This window comes from Platalea leucorodia, assembly GCF_965183815.1.
Source record: "Platalea leucorodia genome assembly, chromosome: Z".
NCBI lineage: Eukaryota > Metazoa > Chordata > Aves > Pelecaniformes > Threskiornithidae > Platalea > Platalea leucorodia.
In genome coordinates, this window is record NC_138858.1 from 41,750,515 (window position 1) to 41,776,766 (window position 26,252).

Consider the following 26,252-nt stretch of genomic DNA (forward strand, 5'->3'; position numbering starts at 1 on the left):
GAGCAAAAAGACAAATTAATGTAAACAGTCTCTTATTCAGAAGATGGCAAATGGTTGTGCTGCTACTGTAACAGAAATGTAGCAGTGACTGGAACATTTGAGAAAATTAAGGCTTGGATGATATGTACCCGTTGAGCATAGCGCCTTATCTCCTACACAAATGTAACCTAAAATCTCTAAAGAAAAGAAACAGTGACACAACTTATATAAAGCAGATACCAGCCTGGAAAGTCAGCAGGTAGGACCCAGCAACAAAGCATGGCAGACCAAGAATCAGGCAGGGTTAAAGAATCCATCACCAATATAAACTTTTTAACATGAGTGGAGTTGTGCCAGCAGTCAGTCCTTGAGGCACAGTGCTGCTGGTACTCTGGCGAAGTTGTTTTTATTAGAACACTAAACAGATTAACAAACTAATTTCATAACCTTATGATAATTCTTCATAATATTAATGTTTCAGATGTCAGAGATAACTGGCTTAAGCTGGCATGTACTGGAAATGCACACACCTAGTGTGTGATGCTGCCAAGCATCCCCAGCCATCAGTAGAAAGTTGCATGTCTTCCTACTACAGTCAGCAGGGAAAGTCCCGTTTTGCTTGACAGGAGCGCTTTTGAAGTCAGTAAAACCACGTTAGCTGGCACAGAGAGCCTTACAGCTCCTCCTGCAGCAGGCAGCCAGGACTCCCCCAGTTCTGCTGGCAGAGAGCAGTGCATAGCTTTAACTTCCGTCGGGAGCTATGCTTAGTCGATCAGTCCTGATGATGCCAAGGAAATCATGGCATCATACAAAAATGCCCTGGCACAACAGACTACCAGCATAAACCGAAAGTTCAGCTTTATTTATAGGCTGTTACTCTACATCAGCTGAGACGACCCAGGGAGTTACTCTGCCACAATTCCAACATATCCCCTCATTTTGTATTTCCCTCCTGCTGTGGTTTAACCCCAGTAGTTGGCTCAGCCCCATACAGCTGCTCACTCACTCCCCCCCCAGCGGGATGAGCAGCAGAATTGGAAGGGCAAAAGTCAGAGAACGGTGTGTTGAGATAAAAAGACAGTTGGTGGCGGGGCAGGGGGGGGACACACGACAACAAAACAAACCAAAGAAAAAATAAGTGATGTAAAACCAATCGTTCACCAGCAGCTGACTGATGCCCAGCCAGTCCCTGAGCAATGGCAACCCTGGAAACCTCCCCACAAGACTTTATTGCCGAGCATGACATCATACGGCACGGAATATCCCTTTGGTCAGTTGGGGTCAGCTGTCCCGGCTGTGTCCCCTCCCGGCTTCTTGTGCACCCCCAGCCTGCTCGCTGGTGCGGGGCGCAGAGCAAGAGATGAAGCAAGCCTCAATGCTGCGCAAGCACTGCTTGGCAAGAGCTAAAACATTGGTGTGTTAGGAACACTGTTTTGGTCGCAAATCCAAAACAGCACCATATGGGCTGCTATGAAGAAAATTAACTCCATCCCAACCAGACCCAGTACACCTCTCCAAATATAAATGAAGGAAGAGATACTGCTCAGCATATTTTCTTTTCTTAAATTCACAGCCCCTAGGAAGCTTTGGCAGGTAGAAACAGCAGTGTTAATTTTCTTCATTAAGATGCTCACTTTCTTCTTTATCTGAATGTAACAGCCAGGCTAAGATTTAAATGTCTCTTTACAGGCCTTTTCATTTAAAAAAACAAACAAACAACAAAAAAAACCCACCAACATGGGCAAACCAGTCAAAAAGATGGGGAGGGTACAATTTATCACATGTGCTCAGGTCTGCTTGCTTGCAAAGGAAGTTTTTAAATACAAACAATAACTCAAACAATGCCTCATCATGACTTTTTCTTTTTTCTTTTTTTTTTTTTTTTTTAAAACTTTCCTGACTCTCCTTCACAACAGTTGCATTTTCTACAGTATTCTTTTCCTGTTTTCCGTTCTCATAACTTTAAGCAGTCACCATGCAGCCCTATGTTTGATATCCTATTTTCGTTTGTGCTCAGAGTGCCCAGAGAAAACAATAGCAGTTTTATCAATACAAAGTCCTTGACGATTAAACTTTTTGCTACAACTCTTCTGAATTTCTTTCTGGTTATCACAACTGATGAGATATCAGAAGCATCCAAGTGCTTGTTCTCAGAGGTTTCAGTTAGACTGCCAGAGTGTAAGGGAACTTTGAAAGACTTGTTATTTGGTTGAAGTATGGTTTTATGTAAACAATGTTTTTTTCCTGCCACCACTTAGTAGGGACAATTTCAACTTCACACCAAAACTTTCCTATAGCTTGAGAAGTAGGTTGGCAGAAGAGAAGCCGCAGCCAAATATAACATTTGGGGCTTGCTCCCCTGCCCCCCACGTGTCTTTACTCTCTATATTCTTGTCATGTGAACATTGTGCAGACAGGCACACAGCCATCTGTTGCACAAAAGACAATCTGCCCCATAACGGCAAGTTCAAATGAAAAGTAGAACAGATTTTCACCAGGGCTGTACTGGAAAAGCTTCTTGTGACTTATCTGGGAGCCAATAATGTTTAACCACAAGTGTACGCTGCAACGAAGATCAGGCTGAAAACAACCTGGAACCATTTCCATGGTTTTCTAAAACAATGCTGAGCAAAGCTTGATGTGGCCTGTACATGTAGTCTACCTATATCCCATACCAGCATGCAGAAACTATTTAGTAATTCTTCCAGTGCAGGCTGAATAATAAGAGTAATTCCCACATTTAGCTCAACACAGTACAGCATTATTTTATCCTTTTCCTGCTTTTATCAGCAACAAAATGTCAACAGGCACTATTATCTATACAAAACAAATGGAAGCACTGGAGCTGGACGCCACTTCTTAAAATGTATGGACATAACTTGTAGATTACTAAGAAGGAAATATATCTTTCTTTTTGTATTTTAAGAGCAAACAACTTTTTATGTATTTTAAACATGAATCCCTGTTCCTACTCCCCAAAACAGTCACGATTCTGTATTTCTGGCTTGCAATACAATGTCTGTCTTTCACATAAATAATAATGCTGCTGTTACATTAAGTCATCTGGGTTGGGTATAACTGTTCTAGAATAAATTTTAAAATGTACTTTTTACCTTGAGAGGCCTGTCTGTCGCTCACTTTCCCCGGATCAACAACAGCTTCCATGACACTTATTTGTACTGCACCTGCCTGGAATAAAATAGAAAAAAGTTGAAAAGTCACAAGCCTCCATCTTTTTTTCTGGTACTTTTTAAGAACTGCAACATCCACCTTAGAAAGTGAACACTTTTGCTTAACTGCGCAGTGACTATGTGATATGTGTTCAATTCCACTGCAAAACCAAGACTAGTGAATGTCTAAAATTAATGTCCATCATCCAAGTCAGCCAATTTTATCCTGCAGAGTATTTTCTGGGAAAAAGCACCTGTCTTCTGAAAACAACAGTGAAAAGGAATCAGCAAGCATGCCAAAACCCTGAACTAGTCCCACATGGGAGGAGTGCAGGTGCGGAAGGGAGGTAAAGCAAGGAGGCACCACAGGGGTCCTCTACAATAACCAGCAACAGGTCTGCTCCACAGTGTATTTTGCTCCTTCTCCCGTGCTCAGACCAGGTTTTCCAACTGGGGAAAACTTTTCAACTGTAAAGCTAAGTGACTAACTAAAATCTTGCGTGAAATTTACAGCAAGCCACATTCGTAGCCAAACATATTCTCCTGCTATTCTGAACTGAAAAGATACCTGGCTCATGTTTACCATGCCTCAGTGCAACCTTACCCTTATAGCAGAAAAACAAGCTACGCTTTAAACTCCTGTGGGCCATACCTGCTCAGAGTTGTTCTGGCTATAGATAGCTTCATAAGGAGGAGGTGGGTCCAGAGGGCAGAACACTTCAACACCTTTGATTCGCGCTCCGTAAATATGAGGCAACGGAATCACATCAGAGCCAAGCATCCTGCAACAAACAACACCAAGCAGCTCCATCAGTACGGCTTTCCAGCTGCAGAAAAACGCCATCAGCTACCAAACTCCACTACCTTTCCCATGCCAGCTCAGGCTTTGGGATCTCCGTCACAGCTAATGAACTCGCCAAGAGATGGAAGAGGTTTTCCTAGAAGATGGCAGGAAATTGTTCCTTAGGACGTGCCTCTCCAAAGCGTTCACCAGAGCTACAATCATCTTTGGGCAGTACTGAGCCTGGGAACCCATTTCAGTTTTACTTCAGAGATTCAGTTTTGTTTCAAGAGATTCAAATACAGGTGATAATTCAAAATGTGATAGCCTCGCTCTGATTTTTGTGAACTACTAAATTCTTAATTACAACTGAAATTCAAGATACTTCTGATCCCATGTTTTATGGTCAGATACAGGTGCACAGAAAAAAGCAAACTCAAACCAAACGCTACTTTTGTGATGATGCTTGGCTAAGAATATTATAGTTGATCAATTCACAAAGGCTTGTATGAGGTAAATGTACCTCATTAACCTTAATTCTCAGTTTTCAAAGAGCTTTCTGAAACCTGAAATACAGCAGAAATCCCAAAGACCTTTTGCTGTATCACCTTCCTCTTAGGAGGTAGCTCTGAGAGGGAAGAAATCAGAACAGTGTCTGGAGAAACTCTTTTTGGCAAATATCGATTTTGATAATGTAAGTTTACATTACCCCATTAACACTGGAACAAAGCGTGGTGGTTGACAGCAGAGCTGCCGAGGGGACCTTCCCCACACAATCTTCAGAGAAGTCTGTGACCCAAAGGGTCTCAGTTTTTTTCTGCTTTTTATTACCCTTTAAATTGCTTATTTGGTACTGAGCAGGAACCTCAAGCAACACACAGAAGCCTACGCGTTTTGCTGTGTGGACCCATGTCAGGCTTAGAGCTATCACTAGCTGATGTGATCTCTCTACAAAGAAACATTACACAAGAGCAAGTCCTTCCTCCCTCAGTTTAGGGCTTTTCTGGACACTGGCTTGAGGGAACAAAGATGACTGTGAAAATTATTTTCTTGCAAGCTGAGAGGAAAGGGCAGAGTGAATGGAAATGTCTATGGAAGGCTGCGTACAGAAGAAAACAATAAAACTTCCAAAAAGAAAACTGGGGAGCACTTTTGTGAAAGGCTCCTGCCAAGGTAATGGAGGTAATGAATGGAGAAATTTGAGGAAAAGAAAGAAAAGATTTTGATAACTGATCATTTATTTTTTTAATCTTAAAAATGGGGGAAATATAACACCTTAAAAAAGTTTTTAATTTCAGTCTATTTCATCTGCCCCTAAAAGCTGCAGAATGAGTTTGGAGTATGATGGAGATTGATGCTCTATTGACATTACTTCTTCACATTTTTCCAGTACATTCATGCTGAGCTTACATTCAACGCAGGCCACAAAATTATATACTTCTTGAACGTTAGTTTTGTTCTTAAACATGTCTGATCTGGCCTACCCAGCTCAGTCGCACCTTGAAAATGAATGTTGCATCCAAGAATTACATCATGTTAAAACTTATTACAGAACATGCAACTAGAAAAGCATTCCTTTAAGTCACTTAATATAAAAGTCATTTCCAGGATGGGCATGTTTGTCAATCTGTTCTTTATTTCTTAATTTCCACTCTCTCTTCTTAAGTAAGCAAGGTGAATTCTTGTGTTAGTCAAAAAGCCAGCAGCTTTTTGAAGTAATGATACAGGAAGGAAGGAAAGAGGAGTCAGAGCTTTTTCAGGGAACCCCACTGCCAAGAGACTGCTCCAAACCATGAGGAGGCTCTGTACTGCTGCTGGTAAGGGGGAAAGCGCATCCTCAGCCACCTCTTACCCACCTTCTGCAATCGTACCTCAGCTGAACAGCAGCACCAGGGCTTTGACCTCCTGGAAAATTTAGTGTTTCAATAGCAGGAACACATTCAGTGGTTAAGAAACAACTGTCAGCAGCATCTGCATCCCATTTGAGACACATACTGAATTTGAGAATACACGACTTGGATAAGCAGATTTGCATTTTGGCGAATGCGTCTAGTCCCCAAACAGTACTTTAAACTGGACTGGGGTAGATTTGTAGACCCCAGGTGACTGGTTTGCTGCCCTACATGGATTGCCTCTTCCCTTAAATTCACATGCCTTATAACACTTTGTATTTTTTTCTTCACGTGGGAACTCAGCTCCAACTGTTCATGTTGTTGTGCCAATCCTGAAAAATAACTTAATTGCTATTTCCTTATTTATGAAATAACAAGATTAGAGGTAGGAGTTGACCAGACATTGGTAATGCTAGTTTGTTTTGTCTGCCACTAAATAAGACAAATGTAAAAGTTTTCCAATGAACAAATGAACAAACCAGTTAATTGGCTTTGTTAGCAGTGCCTCTGGCTCTGCAATTTAAAGGAGGGAGGAGTTCCAAACACGTCCTTGGCACGTGTTTTGATCACTGCAGTGTTTCTTTTCTCAAAGGGATGTATCTGTTTTGGAGTCGCCCCAGGTGAAGCTTGCAGATGGTGGCTTGCCACCCTGGATGCAGTTCCTCTCACCCCCCTTTCGCACAAAGGTTTTGGATGCGGGGTCCGTGGGAGCTCGGCACAGAAAGCCAGGTCACAGACACAGCATGGCATTCGGCGTACAGACCGGGCAGGGAGGGGAGGGAGAAGTGCGAGGAGGCTGACTGAGAGAAGGCCAGGTCCCATCTCAGCCGCTCTGCTGATCACCCTGGATCCAGCCTGAGGTGAGTCATATTTCCTCATCTGCCAAGAAGGGAAATTAAGCCTGTCTGTTGCTTTAACTTCTGCACTGCTGCATAACTACCCTGAGCACCTCGAAACAAGTGGCCTGACTTCAGAAAGATGTCACTATCACTTAAATGTTACTATCAACAAGTTTTAGCACAGTCACGGACGAGGTGGCTACCTAATATTAGACCGCAGAGGCCTTAAATATTGTACAGCAGTCCCTGCCGAGCTGAAAATAGACAAAGAGAAACATTGCTGCTGGGAAGGAGATAACCATCTAGAATGACATGCCAGACAAAGAACAACAGCCCCATTTTAAAGCAGGGGAACTGTGACGAGCATATTTCAATAAATACCTAATCGTCCAAAGAGATCATTACGCACACCATTCTGTTCTCACAACTAGCTTGAACCAAGACTCACATACGAGTTTTTTAGTAATGTCTGGAATTCAACCCTGGTCTTTGGTGTTTTAGACAACTTTTTCATTCTTAAATCTATTCCTGTACCATGTTACAATTTTCTAGGTAATCCCAGGATCTGTAATTACCTCTGCAAGGACCACAGAGTGTTGCTGAAAGTCATGCACACTATACCTGATGAAACAGTGAAATTAACTAAATAGTCCTGCACACTGCAAAAAGCAGTTTTAAACAAGAGTAGAGTGATACAGTCTGCTTCAGCATCATGATATTTTATGTATAAACATTGTGTGTTCACAGCAGAATAATGCAGCCCCACCTGAGTTATAAACTAATAAACAAAGCTAACCTGCAAGTTACTGTGAACAGTGTATAACCGCCTCCAGAATGAAGGATAACAAAACCCACAAGTCACCACTGAACTGGAAGAAATATAGACACTAGTAAGTCCCAGTACAGCAAAATAACAGAGCTGATGCTTAATGGACAAGCTACATGATTTTTAGCCCTATTCTTCTTCAAAACAACACAAGAAACCCCCCACCATACGTACATTTTATGTTCCATGACACTAACTATACCAAAGAAGGCAGCCTTCTGCAACATAAAAATTTTCTGCACATTTTCTCTTACTCACAAGAAAATTCATACAACTATTATTTTATCCTCCTCCAAATCCTTCTTCCCTCATCTCTGTAGTAATGAATTAAAAAAAAAAGGGGGGGGGGGCACGGAATTGCAGTGACTTGTGACTATGCTCCGTTTCTTTCTGATACATGAACTCATCCTCCCATGTTCACTCTCACTCCTCCTCCATCCCGCAGCTGCCACTGCAGAGAAGCCCAGCAATAGCACCAGGTGCAGAGTACAGAGATAAGGGTAGTGATTCCCTGGCCTGGCAGTACAATCAAAACATACCCTCCAGTCAGCCCTAATTGCCAAAGGAGGAGAAGCGGAGTCACGCTGGCAGGAAGGTCTGCGGGGGGCCAGGCTCCCGTTCAGGGGTCTCTCGCACAAGCCTCGCCAAGAGGTTGCGCCTGGCTTTCCATCACTGCCCTGACCTGCTCCTGACAGCATCGTGGAAGTTTTCAGCCATGTCAAACAGTAGTATTTCTCTTACCCAGAAAGAGTTCCTACAGAATCTAAAGTGAAAACCACAAAATTATACCCCTCACTCACGCTATATTTACACTGTCTCCTAACTGGTTTTGGTTGTTTTTTTTTTCTGAAGTCACCAACCTTTTAAAGTTAATAACAGAGAAAATGGTCTTAAAATGAAGATTATGCAGTGTTTCCACAGACACTAAAAGAAAGGAAGACAGTGTAGAGGTTTACCTGCGGCTTGTTCGTGGAGTACAAGAATAAAAAGTTGCAAAATATGAGGGAGGCGGCACAGGTGCGACAAAATCATCAGGATCCAAAATGTGATCTTGGTTGTCAGTCTGAGAATCATCCTAATCAAATGAAACTTGTGTTAAAAACCTCCTGAGATATAAAAAATTGCTGAACTGTGTAATCTAGTAGTACAGTTAGTACAGCTGTTTATAGCAGGCAACACCTTGCACTCACTTACTATGCATGATCTTCTTGTTGCAAAAATCTGTAAGTAACGCAGGGCAGCCGCTACCAAGCAAACTGTGGCGGTGAGAGCATTCAGGGCACAAAGAGCAAAGAGAACTTTCTGAAGAACATGAAGATTATGGAAATTGAAAGATTAAATCAAGGTATTTGTAAATATCAAAATAATAATAATAAAAAACTAAAGCAAAACCAAACAGAAAACACAAGGCTGACCATGACAATTACTTCTTAGAAACAATATGTGATGAAGTCTTCAGGACAGGTAACCTCCAAGATTGGAGTAATTTGAAAAATCTTGGTTTGCCCTATTGTGTGTCCTGACAGAGATCCAGAAAGGTTTAATACTGCACAGATGTGATTTATAGTCCATCTATTCATCTAAGAATCATAACCTTCCTCTTAGCTTTTCTGTGGGAAATCCAGATGTGAGATATTCACCATTAAAGAAATGTTAAAGCACTTTTATATTTGAAAATGATTGTGTTTGGAAGTTGCATTTCAGCAGTTTGTAAGCCGAGAAAGGCTGAGAAGATCAAAAGACCAGTGAAGGCATCAAATCATTAGCTAAAATTTACACTATATTTACCCATGCAATCTTGTCTGAATTCAGCTGTAGTTTTGGTTGCATAAAACACAGAAAGGACAAGAACTCCATATTGGATCAGCAATGCACTGGTCAAAACCCAGAGATAAGAAAAAAAAAAAAAACAAACAACTTTTACAGCACCATAAAGAGCTTCTGACCAGTGTGGAAGACCATAAAAATAACAGAATTTTTCACAGTAACCACAGCAGTCACCTCAGCACTGCACTGTTGCACAAGTGTGGACATTATCAAAGCAGTCAGGTTAAGCAGTGTATGTAGAGTACCTTGAGAAGAAGGTGAGCATCACTGCACAACTTCACGTGGTATAGCTTCAGCACAGCCTCTTCTTCTGTGCATTTAGTGAGGTGAAATTCTCCACAGCAGAAACAAATCTTGTTTTCACCCATATCCACCTTTAAAAACACAAAATTCCACTTTTTAATTTACTACCTGTTTTGTGCAACATTTTTACTTGCGTAATATAGAGCCTATGTGTTAAACTATACTTCTGACTGCAAAGCAGACCGGAAATACAGGCTCATAAAATGAAATCTGTACAGTTTGGTACGCCAATGGTTCATGCATTATAAAGCTATATTATGCATAATTCTTCTTTGAAAGGAAGCATTACTGGTAAGCTCAAGACATTTAAATACAACTTAGTCGCAATCAAAGCTGCATTGATTACTAAGCAATTTTAGTATCCATGCTCCTTCAGATGCATAGCAGCCTGGAAATTCTTTCTTTGACTGATGTGTAAGCCACTGTATCCGGAGTGTGTGTGGTTTTTTTTGATTCATGAGTATATTTTGCATCTCTACGGATGGAATGAAACCCACAACTATAATTTCAACCCAGTCAAATCAGTAATAGTTACATCTATATACCACTATTGTTTGTAACTTTCAAATTAATGTTGTCATCTTAGTTTTCAAGTTGAAATTCAGTATTTCTGTATCTAGATATAATTGGTTTTTTAGCTGTCAAACTCTCTAGAGTCATAGTGTCAAAGGTCTTCCACCTACATAAACCACTCTACAGAATAATTTATGATTTCAGGAATGCCTTTCAGCTGTATACTATGCTTCCCGCCACAGAGGGCTCCAAAATTCCTGGAACATTTAACTGTCTCGTCTGGAATAACGTTAACAATTCTCAGTCCTGCTTTGGTACATTGATATTGGGTGAATCTAGATTGCCAAGTGCTTCTAATCTTGGACTCTCACTGCAATACACCTACTGGCACGTTAAGGAACCAACAATAGCTTTCTTGAAGCAATAAATGAATGAAAATAAATATTCAAACATCTTTCCACTAACCCTTAAAGTCCTTCAAGCCTTTACACACAATCACCTTTATAACCAAGCGACCCTGTATCCTTCCATTTCAATTATTCCAAGGTTTCTGGTTCATAAAGACATTCTTCTACTTCTTATGACACCCATTTGATAAAATCTTTTGCATTCTGTCCTTTCTTGTGCAGATTGCTTCCTCAAGTAGAAGTGTTCTGAAAAGCTAGTATGATTTGATCTACCTTAATTTTTTCCTCACAGTTCTTGCTGTAAGGTATCAACACTAATTGTTCTCACCAGGTGAGGCAAACTAGGAAAAATAATCCCACCCACAGATTATTCTGTCTGAGCTTTTTGTAGGTAGCTCACCAGTACCCACTCAGGCTTTTTTCAACATTTTATCACATTAGTATGAAAATCCTTTATGCTAGTTCTTAAATTACTATGCTATTAAAACCAGTGTATAAGGCTGGCAAGATGGATTTTCTAAAGATACATTTGGGATTCCCTCCTACATGGCCCCATAAAATTGTCCAGAAAGCCTTGTACCAAATCAGCTGTGTCTTCAGACCGTGAAGACAGAGGCTAGCTCTCAATGAAGTCAAACAAAACCATTGCTGGGCTAAGTATGTTCTTCTAATGAAGAGTAAAACCTTTCAAAACATATCCTTTTAGGGTCTTCAGCTTTAGGAGCTGACCACCTTATGAAGACTCCAACTCAAAAAAAACCCCAAGTGTTTAGGAATACAGACAATAAAAATACTGTTGTGGATTTCACTGAGTCTGTTCACAATTTGAAATGAATCAAGGCCTGAAACAGAGTTTTATTTTTTTCCCCCACCATGCCTAGCTGCATTACTTGCATCTCTACATTAGCACATTTTGTGATCCCAGCACGGCAAGCTCACGTGGCATGCTGTGAAGAAATATGTGTAAATCAGTATGTCTGCTCACCAAATCGCATCTGGATACACTGGACACAAACTGAACGCCTTGACATCCTAATATAAATCCAGCCAGGTTCAGCAGAACACAGATGATAGACAGCAGAACAAATAGGTTAGCCTGGAACGGCAAAACAAAGTTAACAGCAGTGGGAACAGGATCACGAACCCAACTCAAGGAACCTATGTCAGTGCAAATCCCACTCCCAAACTGAAGCTGGGAATGACACTCTCCTTTTCAGAACTCCCCATGACTTCAGTCCCCCAGGGTATCTTATCTTAACCCAGCAGATGGTTACTCCAAATACCTTTGTCTTTCTCTCCCTCCTTATTCTGTACTAGTTGTGTGGTAATAAAATACACGCAACTATTGAAAAGCACAGGCAGCTAAAGGTTTTTCTGGAGTGCAAAGTATAATTTCCAAGCCATCCAGCTTCCATCGTATGTCATATCCTTCCACCAAGTTTACCTCTCAACACATTTAGATCAGTAAGAAACCTGAAGAGGAAACATCTTAAGATGACTTTCATTCTGCATAGAATTTCCAAAATTATTTTGCAGCACAAATAAATAAGAAATATTTGTCCTAGTACAGTGAGAACAGAGACACTTAAGGGACTTTGGTTATACGATTTTATTTCCTCCTAGCTACTAAAACCAGAACACCTCCATTCATAAATCAGACAATACCTTCAGTTTTATAAACCATCTGAAAGACCAGGAATGGCAGGAGTAGTAGAGTACTTGAAAAAGGACAAGCAGAAGCAGTGGATAAAATGAAGTCCTACTTTCACGTATGCCCTTACAATCCGCAATCTGTGCTTAGAGGAGACTTGGGATACGGATTTTAAACACAATTCAACAACACAGTCCCAATTCAAAATTTTGCATGTCCCCACATGCAAATTTTTTCTGTACTTCAGGAGAGAGTACTATGGGTAAGACTACTTTAGAGACAAATAAAAATAACAGATTCCTCTCCTGACATGTTTAAATTTTAAGCACTCAATCCTACAAAGCAAGTATCGGGTCTTTAATGCCCCAAAGAATCCTTGTTAGTAACAATCTGCTCACTCAGATTCCTTTGTATCAAAATGGCCTAAATTAAAAATGCAGATTAAAAAAGCTGAGGAAGAGAAGGAAATCACAAGGGACATGGGCTCAGTTCTGCTCCAGATAGCTTTACAGCAGATCCAGCAACAAGGATTTCCTAAACATGCACAAAGACAACAATCGCTTTCCAAATTAATGTAGCTGACGTACCATGGTTAGCTACCTAGGAAGCTGGACCAAAAATAAATCAGAGCTGTTGCACAAATTATGATCCTGCTTACTGAGGTTCAGGGAAAAATAATCACCCCTGAATGGACGAGAGCCAAAGAGCATTACTGTGCAAGCTCATTCCTTAAATTACAACATCTCATTACTAGTAGGTTTTACAGAAGCCTGACCATAACATTATCAGACTAGGTAGGTTTTAACCTCAAAAAACCCAATAATTAAGGTAGCTATTAGTACTTCTCTGAAGAGGATCAGGACTATTTTGTGTTCAACATACTGAGAACAACTCAGTTCCTCAATTAAGAGGAACAGTATTTTCTCCTAACTTTGTAAATATCAGAAAACTACAGATAAGAGGTTTTTAATGTTAGTAAGCACTTTGGCAGCCATTTGTTTTTCTGTACAAACACAGAATTTAATCTTTTTTTTTTTTTTTTACATTAACTCCTTGCTCAGCACTCAAATGAATCAATACCATTTCTTACGCTTTTATCTAGATAATCTCAGTCACCCTTTCAATTAAAACTACTTTAAGAAAATTGGTAGACATGGGTATTTAATAAAAAGAAAACTTTTCATCTATATTCAACACAGGGCACTGTCAACTAGAAATTAGCCAGTTTTATAGTGAAACTGTTTCAACATAAAACATTTTTATAGTACAAATCTTAAGAAGGAACATTAAGGAAAACAAGAAGTACATTTATCCTCTTTCAACTGATGAAGAAATGGAGGTCCTGAGCAAAGAAGTTACTTGGCCAAAGTAGTAAGTCAAAAAAGATTTAAAAAAAAAAAAAAAAAAAAAAGGCAAATTCACATATTAGTTTTCTCCTTTGGTACAGAACTTGTGATAGAAACATGGAGTATACAGGTATATAAAAAGTTATATATGCAGGTATATATATATTTTATATACATGTATACAAAAAGTTATATGTAAAATCCAGACTCCTAATGTAATTGCCTACAAAATCTTGAATAAAAAGCACACAGATTTTTCTAAAGAAACATGTTAAAATCAAAGAAGAAAGAGGAAGAAAAGGAACATTATTATAAATATGCAAAACAAGGATGATAATTTCTACATTTATGCTCTAATAAATTCTACCATACAAAAATGAAATCTTGATATGTTTATTATAGGTATAGTCTATTCTTGACTGCATAACCTAATATTCAGACAATCCCATTTCAGAGGCAGAAGATAAAAACAGTTCTTCTACATACAATCTAAAAAACTACCATGATCTGAACCGTAACTGTAACATTTGCTACTACATATCCAATAGTGGACAAGAGAATATGTTGTACTTTAGTGTTGAGAGATAAAATCCTTTTTCTTTCTGCTCCATCGCTGGTCAGCATTTTCACAGAACCATTGGGGTTGGAAGGGACCTCTTGAGACCATCTAGTCCAATCCCCTGCTCAAGCAGGGCCATCTACTGCAGGCTGCCAAAGACCATGACCAGTTGGTTTTGAGTATCTCTACCGATGGCTACTTCACAACCGCTCTGGGTAACTTAGACCAGTTTTTGACTATTCTCACAGGAAAAAAGTTGTCTTTTGTGTTCAGATGGAATTTCCTATTTTTTCAGTTAGGCCCATAGCCTCTTGTCCTGTCAGTGTGCACTACTGAGAAATGTCTAGCTCCTTCATTCCCTCCCATCAGCCATTTATAAACTTGGAGAAGATCCCCCCTGAGCCCTCTTCTCTAGGCTGAACAGTCCCAGCTCTCTCAGCCTCTCCTCACAGGAGAGATGCTCTAGTCCTTTCACATCATCTTCATGGCCCTTCACTGGACTTGCTCCAGTATGTCCATGACTCTCTTGTACTGGGGAGCCCAGAACTGGACACAGCACTCCAGGTGTGGCCTCATCAGTGCAAGGAGAGGGCAACGCTCACCTCTCTCAGCCTGCTGGCAAGTGTCTGCCTAATGCAGCCTAGGACACCATTAGCTTTCTTTGCCACAAGAGCACTTTGCTGTCTCACGGTCAGCTTGTTGTCCACCAGGATCCCCAGGTTCTTCTCTTCAGAGCTGCGTTCCAGCAAGTTGTTCGCCAGTGTGTACCGGTGCCTGGGGTCATTTCGCTGCACAGACAGGACTTTGTATTTCCCCTTGTTCAACTTCATGAGATTTCTCTCAGCCCATTTCTCCGGCCTCTCCAGGTCCCTCTGAATGGCAACATTTGGTGTATCAGCTATTCCTCCCAGTTTTGTATTGCCTGTGAACTTGCTGAGAGCGCACACTGTCCCATTGTACAGATCATTCATTAAGATATTAAGTAGTATTGGCCCTAGTATCCACCCCTAGGGCACAACACGGCTGACGATCTTCTGGCTGGGCTTTGTGCCACTGATCACAACCCTCTGGGCCCAGTTGCTCAGCCAGTTTTCAATCCACCTCACTGTCAACTTATCTAACGTGTACTCTGTCAGCTTATTTTATAAGATATATTCTCCTGCAGATCCAAATTTAAACATCTTCTCCATCACACTCACGTACAAGTAAAAACCGGTGTTCCACTTTATCCCAGTGAAAGAAGATCCCACCCACAGGTAAACCAGAAGTACTCCTCAACTTAGAATAAATAGGCAAAGGCAAACATGCTATTTTAAAAGCCAAAACAGATGTAACTAGTCTTAACTGCAGTGATAAAAATGGAAACAACTCAAATTATGGCTTTAGTTTGGCTCACAGCCCTCATCTTCTGAGCATTAGATACACATGGACTGTGAACAGCTGCAGAAAGTCTTGAGGAACATTTATATGAATTAAACTACAGGAAAACAAAGTGTATTCTAGTGTTAGACACAGTATTTGCTAATGTCTTGGACAGATATTCTCTTCCAGGTAAAAAAAAAAAATCCATCATGCATTTTGAGGACTCTGCAGCAGCATAAATTTGCATGATAAGGCTCTGATCCTATCATTCATTCTGCATGGGCAGACTGCTTGTTGTCCTGCTGCTGCTGCCGCCATTGAAGCTAATATCTAATGCCAGTGAGGAATTGCTTTCACTTTAATATACACACATAGGACTGATGCCCAAGCAAGCACTTAAAAAATAAACGAAAGAGAAACTCTTGCTCCACAATCATCAACTCTTATATCTGTTTACATTGTGCATATATACTTTATGAACATCCTTCTAGGAAAAGGCAAGTCACTGTATTAATTTTCCATATACACAGCAGCAATAGCAATAACGACGCATTAATTATGGTACCTTAGTTTCTATCCATTGTGAGAGCTATTTATTGTACCTTAACGAGACCTGCCGCACAACTGTAAACAAAACAAAGCCACACAGAAGTAAAAGACAAACTAATTCATTTCATAAAAAAGTCACATACTTCAAATGCAGCATTAAAACACCCCATATGAATGGGAGAAAAGCTTTTTCAGCATAAAAATATATGATTAAAAAAATCAGAAGAGATCTGACTTTGACCTGATTATAAAAGCTAAAAGCCTTTCTAAGGCTTTTCATAGTCTCACACTTAAAAGCATATTTATTTGCTTGGACTGACTTTAAAACCTTTGTATGAATAACACTTATTGACTTAATGGTAGAGACCTGCATGTGAGCCAAATGTTAACGTTGAGCTATTTTACTTCTAAAATCCAGACAAACAGGCACTACTACAGTAATTCTCACCAAAGTCAAATGACTTTGCTAATTATGAAGAACATGGATACGGAGAGATTTTTTTTTTTTTCCCAGCATTAGGATCATGATATGCAGCTTCTGTTCACAGTGCTTTATATTGTTACTAGCAGGGCTAAAATTTAAGAATGTCACTTCACTTGCACCAGAACTAAGTATTTTGGTCTAAACAGTAAATTTAGGTTAAATCTATGCAAATTAGTCAAGGTACAGATATCAAGAAGGCAGTAGCTAGCCCTAAAAATCTTCATTTTCAAGTTGCTGGGACATATTTTTCTTCTGATAAAATTTTTCAATTAAATAAGAAGTTTACTACAAATTTATACTTCAAAAATTTTCAAAGTTTTAAATAAATATTTGAGTTCCATAAACTTCTCTGTTTTATAATTAAGATCTGTAAATTTCTGTCATAACCCCAAAAATATTAACACTTCTGAATTTAAAAAAAAAAAAGGTTCTAATAAAATTTCAAATCCTTGTGTTAGTTACCACACTGTAAAACATTAAAAGAATCCAGATTGAATGACTCATGCTGAACATGCAACTTGGATTTTTCTCAGTCAAACCTTGACATGAAAACTGACAACATGTATGAACACAAAAGCTGGCACGCTAGCTAACAGCAGAACCATAAAGCACTTGATGTAGCTGAAAGCCAGAGTCACATTCACCCAGCCTGCATCCGCTCTGTTAATTTCTTGATCCCATGCATTTGCGGGTACTTAACTGCTCCCCAGCACTTGCAGCTGCTGCAGTTACAATCTACCCAGCATAACAGCCTGGTGTCATCCTGCACGCTTGCACTCCTGTCACTTTTCATGCTATCACAGCTAAATCTTCTCTTTAGCAGCAGAACACAAGCACCAAACAGCCACCAGAGATATGCTTAACTTGAATTCTTTGTTACGGTTGGTGAAAAAACAAAACAAAACAACCCACAACCAGAAAGCCTCCTAAAAAGCACATTCTACAGGATTGCAACTAATTTGTACATGACTGGAAAGGAAAGGATGCTTCACTAGCAGAAGGCTTTTGCATTCAGCAAAGCACGTATGGCTCCAGGCAACACCTGGGGATACAACATAACCTCACAGTATGTTGGCTAGTCCAAACTGGTATACGAGTAAGGACAGAGGCTAATATAGCAAGCATGGCCCATTGAAGATGTGAATAGCCCTCAATGCATATGCAATCAAACAATGTGATATTCTTATACTTTCTGAAAGAAGTCAGGTTCCTTCAGTTCAATACAAGATTTAAAGCCCTATGAAAGTGAGGAGTTTAGGAACAGAGAGGAAGGAACCAGCTTCTCTACAAGTAGAGAGTAACATCGAGCCCAGAACAGTTGAGAGTCAATACCCAAACATCTTGAGGGCAGGGGAAGAGTTTCTCTCTCCCCATTAAATACATTTGGACAGGCATGCACAGGAAGAGGCTTCTGCTCTAGAAGAAAAATCAGCTTCAGAGCGTACACGTTACAAGCTGACTTCTAAAGCTGATTGGCAACTTATACCCAGAACAGAAAAGCCTCAGATAACTAAAACCAAGGTAAGATTTCAGAGTCAAGGCTTCTCAGCAGCTGTACTGCTGAAGGCCAAGCCTCCCCTGCAAGAACGTCCTTCAAAAGTTAGGATTATAATTTGATTTTGTCTTGCAGGACCCTGTCTCTGGGACCTATTATTTACCTAGTATCTTCCCATGCTGTAATAGAGCGTTGGTGGCAAAAAAACAACAGATGTGGCTCTCAATTTTATTTACTAACAGGTCTTATCACAGCCATCCCTCTTCAAGACTGGTTTCCTCTCACAGATGGTGCTACTCAAGGTCCACTACAGCTGTAACTAACGGGTTTCCATTCCTTTCTCCCCACGGAGGGAAAACCATAAGCAACTGAAACACAGCAGCCCTCTCTGCTTTTGACACTGCAGCCCGTCCCCAGCTCCTTTCTCATGACATTGCAGCCTTGTGCTTTCTCCAAGAGCCAGCACCAGTGCCTTGCCATCATGGAAAAAAAAACAACAGCCAGGTTGTTTTTCCCCATGACTAAGGCCTCGGATTGAAGTGGCAGCCATAGGACAGCCTGGCCGTTCACAAAGAAACAAACCCAGGCAGTGAGAAATCATCACCTTGAAGGGGAAGACAGAGATAAATGTTTTGTGAGCTGAGACACCACCCTTTTACTGGAGGAGCTAGGCTGCTGCCGTGCAAAGGAACTGCAAGCAAATAGGTGTGCTCCGGCAGGTTTCAGAGATGAAAATCTTGAATCCTGAATCAGAGTAGCAAACAGGTTTCTTTTAGAAAGAATTAGTATTTTTAAAGGGGGCAAAGATAAATGTGACTTTCATTATAAAATTCCATAAGTACCGCAAACTGACAATAAAAAGAAAAAGATAATAGAGGAAGCCACAAGGAACAGCATTACCATGTTCTTAAGCATAAACCCTAGCACAAACTGGTCTGAGGACCAGCACCTCCTCGTGGACAAATTCTGTGGCACTCACCAGTCACCATAATTCTGTTCAAGACCCCGCTCTGGGAAGCAGAGAGGGCTAAATGATGGAGCTCAACCATCTACCCTTAATTACAGCCTAACTGCTAAAACTGAAAGCTTTTAGTACACACCACAATAAATTAAAATCTAGACATAATTATCCAACTTGGGCTGAAAACAAAGCTATTTTGGGGGATTTAGATGCATATGAAGAATTCCAGGGGGTATTTGCACAATTTGAAGAAATTATGAAACTGAACTGAGTGACTGAAAACAGCTCTGCATAAAAGGAAAGATGAGATGAGGCCCGCCCTTATGAACAAGAGAACATTTGTAGATTGAGACAGAACTATATATGACAAAGAATAATGACCACTTAATCCCACAAACTTTACAATTTGAGCACAGTCTGTTGTTCAGACTTCTTTATGCAGAGACCAAAGTCTCTGCATAAAGACAACTAAATGCTGACATAAGTTGCTGCAACATAAAACATAGTAATTGATATCACTCCTCAGATTTCTGGCATGGCTCTAGCACAGGTACTCAACATGCTAAATATCTGGGTTCAGTAACAATCTTATAAAGCCACCTTCATGTGCAATCAGTCCTTTCCACAAAGCTCACTTGCTGCATAAAGGCATTTCTACACCTGGCACCTGCTTGAGTTAAGGCAGACAGCTGCGTGACCTCTGCTTCCTTCACAGCAGGCAGGTGGCTCAGTGCAGGCAAGGGAAAAAGGGATTCAGTCCCGAAGTCAGGAGAGAGAAATCCATTAGAAGTGTATTTACAAGAAATAAGCGCAAAGGGCCTTGCATAAGGAGTAAAAAGAGGAAGGCAGTCACAGCTGGAAAAGGGATATGTTTTAGCTCCAAATACATTTTATAATTTTAGTTATGAACATCATAACTCCAAGCCATGGCTGTATAAGGAGTCTCATTGCTTAGGTATTTAGGAAATTTGCTTTTACAACTCATACAACTCCTCATAACTCCCAAGAAAAAATGTTCAAGTTACTAGAGGGCAGATATATTAAAAATTTAGCCCAAAATAAATATGCTCACAGAAACTAACAATCCATCTTTGATAGAACATAGCTAGTTCAATGCATGATTTCCTTAGCCTCATGAAATGTTTAATGCTAATTTACTTTTTTGCACACAGAATAGAATATTTCAGTTGGAAGGGACTTACAATGACCATCCAGTCCAACTGCCTGACCAATACAGGGCCAACCAAAAGTTAAGGCCTATTACTAAAAGCATTGTCCAAACACCTCTTAAACACTGACAGCCAGGGGGTGTTGACCACCTCTCTAGGAAGCCTGTTCCAGTGTTTGACCACCCTCTCAGTAAAGAAATGTTTCCCAACGTCAAGTCTGATCCAATCTGACTTTCAAAAATCAGACCTCTAAAAAATACACATATAAATAAGAAAAAAAAAAAACCAAAAACAAACCACACACAGGTTCATAGAATCACATAATCGTAGAATAGCTGTGGCTGCAAGTGAGCTCAGGAAGACTCTAGTGTATCCTCCTGCTCAAAGCAGGGTCAGCTACGAGACCATAGCAGGCTGCTCAGGGCTTTAATCAGTCAGAAACTTCCCCATCTGCTGCACAACATCCCTGGGAAACCCGCTCCAGCACTCAACCATCCTAAAGATAATTTAATATAAAGGAAAGGATTAGGAAAAGTTTGGTGCTTTCATATTTAAGTAAAACTAGGAAGGGCCCACAAAGTCTATACAAAGGAGACTATGAAAGTATGAAAGAGCAACAACAGACAAAAGGAAACTACAGCAACAACATGCTGTAGAAACAGCACAGAACACAGGCAATATAGAAACAGGGAGCACTGTGCAAGCCTCAGCCATTTTGAGACAGATGGCATTTACATTTATTTTCATGAAAATATGGTCTTTCCAGATTGGAAGCCACAGACGTCAAGCTCCTCTTTCTATCCACAGAACTGGTAAAAAACTTGCTTTGCTCTGCCTGTGCTAACCAATGCACCACTGAGAAACAGCAATTCATCCACCACTCACACATCTGATCCTTGGTGCTCCTCACTGATGACCATGCAGATTCCAAAGAAGCACTGCATAGAAATAAAACAACTGCTTTGGCCTGGAAAAAGTCTTCAGAAGTGACAGTAAGGCAAAAAAAAATCCAAACCAAAACAAAACAAAAAAAAAAAAACCAAACCCAACCAAACAAAAAAACACTTCAAAACCTTTTTTTTTTTTTTTCAAATCCCAACTCTGAGACATTGAAAGCCACACAGCTTCAGATTTCACTTACAAACAGAAACAGCTTACATACCCCGCACATCAATCTGCTTCTCTCAGAGCAATGTAATGTCAACTGCGTTTGAAACAGTAACACTGGATACTTACTGTAACAGGGCAATACTTAGGGTAGATCTCAAACCTGCTATCGGACACTAAAACAGTACAACTGAGCTAAGCTTTAAAACCAGCTCCTCTGTTTAAGCTTAAGCAGCACTGCCTCAGAGACCTAAATTACTTATACTAAACCAGCACTTTCTTAGATCTACACAAACACAATAAGTGCTCTGTAAACAACATTAACACTTCCTCCAGACATGGTCCACTCTTGCCCTTAGTGGGGACTCCATCCATGAAGGAAAGAAAACAGTCTTTCACTGGCTTTGACCCCTCTTTCAATAATTATGATTCTACAATTTAAAAAAAGAAACTCAACAATCTAGTCTATTTTTTCAAGCAGAAAGAAGTGTTGGGGTCTTTTTTTGGGGGGGGGGGGCAGGGAATGGGGCTTGGTTTGGGGTGTTTTGGGGGTTTTTTTGGGTTTTGGGGGTTTGTTTTTTTCTTTTTTTTTTCTTTTTTTTTTTTCCTTTTTTTTTTTTTTTTAACCAATTACTATTACATCAGGATCATCTTCTGATAATTTCCTTATAAGAAGTTTTAATCTCTACTTACCAAAAGCATCATCGGCCTCTTCCATGTCGTTAAGCCTAAGATTCCAGACAAGATTACCTACGACATCAAAAAACACGGTATCACCAAGAAGCACACAACTGTTCACAGAATGCCATTTACATGGTATTTGTCACTGCTCTGATGAAAGGTACTTTGGAACACCGCAACAATGCTGGGAAGACAGGAAGATGCACTTTAAAGCAGAAAATAAGAGCCTGTGCTGGTGAGGTTCTTCACTCCTAAGAGCATCCTGTGAAATAAGACAATCAAATTTGAATCTGCTGTTTTCTTATTGTTCCTCCCAGAAAACATGCATGGGGACAAGAAGTTATGCCAGCAACTCCAACCTCAACAATTGCCTAAAATCATAGAATCATGGAATCGTTAAGGTTGGGAAAGACCCTGAAGATCACCGAGTCCAACTGTTAACGTGGCACTGCCAAGTCCACCACTAAACCATGTCCTCAAGCACCACATCTACCCGTCTTTTACATACCTCCAGGGATGGAGACTCAACCACTTCCTTGGGCAGCCTGTTCCAGTGCCTGACTACCCTTTCAGGGAAGAAGCTTTTCCTAATATCCAACCTAAACTTCCCCTGGTGCAGCTTGAGGCCATTTCCTCTTGTCCTATCACTTGTTACTAGGGAGAAGAGACCAAATCCCACCTAGCTACAACCTCCTTTCACGTAGTTGCAGAGAGCAATAAGGTCTCCCCTCAGCCTCCTCTTCTCCAAACTAAACAACCCCAGTTCCCTCAGCCACTCCTCATAAGACTTGTGCTCTAGACCCTTCACCAGCTTCATTGCCCTTTTCTGGACACGCTCCAGCACCTCGATGTCCTTCTTGTAGTGAGGGGCCCAAAACTGAACACAGTACTCGAGGTGCGGCCTCACCAGTGCCGAGTACAGGGGCACTATCACCTCCCTGGTCCTGCTGGCCACACTATTCCTGATACAAGCCAGGATGCCATTGGCCCTCTTGGCCACCTGAGCACACTGCTGGCTCATGTTCAGGCGGCTGTCAACCAACACCCCCAGGTCCTTTTCCACCAGGCAGCTCTCCAGCCACTCCTCCCCCAGCCTGTAGCGTTGCATGGGGTTGTTGTGACCCAAGTGCAGGACCCAGCACTGAGCCTCATTGAATCTCATACAGTTGGCCCCAGCCCATAGGTCCAGCCTGTCCAGATCCCTCTGTAGTGCCTTCCTACCCTCCAGCAGATCGACACTTCCACCCAACTTGGTGTCGTCTGCAAACTTATTGAGGGTGCGCTCAATCCCCTCATCCAGATCATCGATAAATATTACTTTCAGCTAACTGAGTACTTGTTTTCTGCAAGATGGCTACGCAAATCTAAAAACTGGCTATTTCTTCTCCACCCTTGGTCATCACTCCATCACTTCATTAAGTGCCTTTGAGTACCCATTCCTGCCTCTTCCCTTGTGCTGACTCTGGCCCTCTTGTGACCATTTCGGTGAACTAACTCCCAGAGCATGAACCCTACCAAAAACACTGAAGAGCACCAAAACTATCTTCCTGAACTGACTTGCTGTTTAGTTGGATGAATGCCAGTATCAGCACGAGGAAAGAGGAGAAAGTAAAAGCATCCCCTTCTGCAGCAGCAGTCGTTACACCAAACTTGCTGAATCACAGAACTGAACCTGATGACTCTTCGCCTTACAGGGCAAAACAATTAAGGAAGGAGAAAGTATTGCTGTAGAACTGAAGAAAACAGCATACCCAAATACTCTCTCACAGTAAGGATGGGAACCCTATAAAGAAAGGCAAATTAGTTTTTCAGCAGGTCCCACAAATAAGCGGGTATACTTTTAATTCATGGGACTTCATGACTAAGCCAATTCACACCAAACTCCTACCCTAAAAAGAAACAAGAAGACTAGAACAAACAGGACGTTGGCCACTAGCATTTTTAATAAATCCTTTCCGTAACTTCATTCACTTGACATGATCAATCTGATTTAGCGTAACGTGCATATATGACTTGGCCAAAACACCTACTGATATCGTCACAGGTGTTGCAAAACCACATATGTAACCCTGCAGTTTCATAACAAATTATTTTTTTTTAATTCTATGTGTGCAAAATAGTCACATAATTTTATAACAAAGCACACCAGTACTGATGTGAATTGCTGTTTTGCCTTAAGGACAACAAGACTTATTTCATTACGTTTGTTAAACCTTCAAGATATAGGAAAAGAAAGTCTTTCTCAAAGTTTTCCTGATCCGCACTTAACCAGTGCATCGTAATCAGCATGTTGCATCTAAAATGAAAAAAAAAAAAAAAAAAAAAACAAAAAACCAAAAAAACCAGACACATTCTCAATTCCAGCTTTTAATTGCCTCTACCTTTCCAGGTTGCTTCTGGGCTAAAATTTTCACTTGTGCTGTTACACCCAAAACGCATTTTTGGTAGCTTTTCCGACTGAATATATTATTGTTTCAGAGCTAGCATTAAAAAAGTAAATGCCCTTCTTCATTATTAAAGAGACCAAATACTTCTATTTTACACACGCAATTTTAAAACATTTTAAAAGCATAAGCATGGTTCTGTGTGCAGGGTTCAAAGAAAGTCCATAGCTTACATATATTTAAAGTTGTTTTAATCTAGGGTAAGGAAAGAAAAAAAAAAAAAGATGAAAGATCACAAGAGAGATGCCAAACATACGCGTTTGGATGGTCTGGGTTCCCTCCCCTTCCCACCCCATCCCGCATAAAGGCTATCTATACTTTCAGGGATGAGCATCACACTGCGCACATGAATAGCAACTACTCGATCCCCAAACTGCAGATCATCGAATGTGTTTCCACAGGTTGTGAACAACGCTGGAAACGTAATTTAAACGTTTAAACCGAGGGACAGGCTGATGCTGTTCACACGAGCAGCAGGAGCAGAGCATGCCAGCCACAGAACATGACTTGCTCATTGCTCAGGGGTCCCACAAACTGGGCGCAATCTGTTTGTCTCCGATTAACTTCTGCTTGTTACTGCCTAGCTTCTGCAATACAAACTGTCATATATTCCATATTTATAAATTTAAAGTTTAAAGCAGGGCCCAACAGGAGATGGAATAACTTGTCTCGCTACTCTTTACGAAAATGTCATAAGCCCATCCATTTTTTTTCCCCAGGAACATCGCTATTTTATCCCTCTCTCACTAGAGCAACGGTACAGAACGCACAAAAGCAACACACAACATCTACATACACCACGACTTGAGAAAATCCTGTTTCGGACTGCGCATAATAACCGAGTCCCCTTTTTTAGGCTAAAACGCGCACCAGGAAGGAAATCCCCCGCCTGGTTGTCCCTGCGCCCGCTGGCCCGCTGGGGTGCACGCCGCCCCCCCGCCACAGCCGGGAGCCAAAGCCAACGGCGAATGACTTCCAAGTAAGAGGGAGCTCCGCGCTCTCACCGAAGCGGGAGCAAACGCCGCCCGCGGACCGGCAGCGGCTCCGCCTCGCAGCGCCCGTCCGCTGCAGGCCGGGACGGGGCCGGGGGGGCGCCCGGCGGGGCGGCGGTGACTTACCGAGGAGCCGGCCCAGAAGGGACAGGCGTTCTTCACCTGCGGGGCGCTGCTCAGCGACAGCGCCCCGAAGTTCAGCGCCAGCAGCGAGCAGCCCAGGACGATCTGCAGCAGCCCCAGCGAGAGCAGGGGTCGGGCCGGCAGCGAGCCGGCGCCCGGGGCCGGGGCGGCGGGGCGCGGGTCGCGGTGTGGCGGCAAGCTGGAGCGGCGGCGGCGGCCGGCGGGGCGGAGGGGCGGCGGCAGCGGGCGGCCGGCCGCGGCCGACGGGGAGCCCGCCGGCGGCGCCGGGCCGGCGGCGGTGGTGGCGGCGGCCGGCTGGGGCGGCGGGGCCAGCCCCGGGACGGGGCAGCAGGACCCCGGCAGCACCACCGGCAGGGACATGGGGAGCGGCAGCCGCTGCTCTCCGCTGGCGGCGGGCCGGGCCGGGCCGGGCGGGGCCGGGCGGGGCCGCCCCTCCGCCGCCCCTGCGCCAGCCCACCCGGGCGCTGACTTCCTGCGGCGCTCCTCTGCCGGCACCTCGCCTCCTCGCCGGCCGATCGCGGCGTCAAGCCCGCGGCAAGGCGCCTGGCCTGACCCCCGGCCCCGGCCCCGCTGGCCCGCCGCCGCGCCCCGGGCTCCCCCGGCCGCAGAGCCATCCCGCCCCGGCACGGCACGGCTCTCCCCACTGCCGCTGCTACCTGGACCGTTTTGTACTAGTCCTGGCGGGGTTTTCCCCTCCGCTTGTCAGCGTGCTCCCTCCCTCCCCTCCTCCCTTGCCCTTTTTCCTTTGGTCGCTGTTGTTACCGAGCAGTA

The 26,252-nt window shown here is 42.1% G+C and overlaps 1 protein-coding gene across 1 annotated transcript in view; it reads right to left on the bottom strand.

Moving 5' to 3' along the window:
- ENTREP1 (endosomal transmembrane epsin interactor 1) overlaps nt 1-25,841 on the bottom strand; it is a gene marked incomplete at its 5' end in the record, with an annotated part of 32,021 nt that extends 6,180 nt beyond the window's left edge. Inside the window, 8 exons of the mRNA XM_082335595.1 lie at nt 3,093-3,168; nt 3,802-3,931; nt 8,444-8,562; nt 8,682-8,789; nt 9,560-9,688; nt 11,523-11,633; nt 21,914-21,970; nt 25,464-25,841. Of these exons, the coding sequence (XP_082191721.1) occupies nt 3,093-3,168; nt 3,802-3,931; nt 8,444-8,562; nt 8,682-8,789; nt 9,560-9,688; nt 11,523-11,633; nt 21,914-21,970; nt 25,464-25,841 (1,108 nt within the window). The remainder of the gene's footprint in view (nt 1-3,092; nt 3,169-3,801; nt 3,932-8,443; nt 8,563-8,681; nt 8,790-9,559; nt 9,689-11,522; nt 11,634-21,913; nt 21,971-25,463) is intronic.
- Nucleotides 25,842-26,252: the final 411 nt, after the last annotated feature.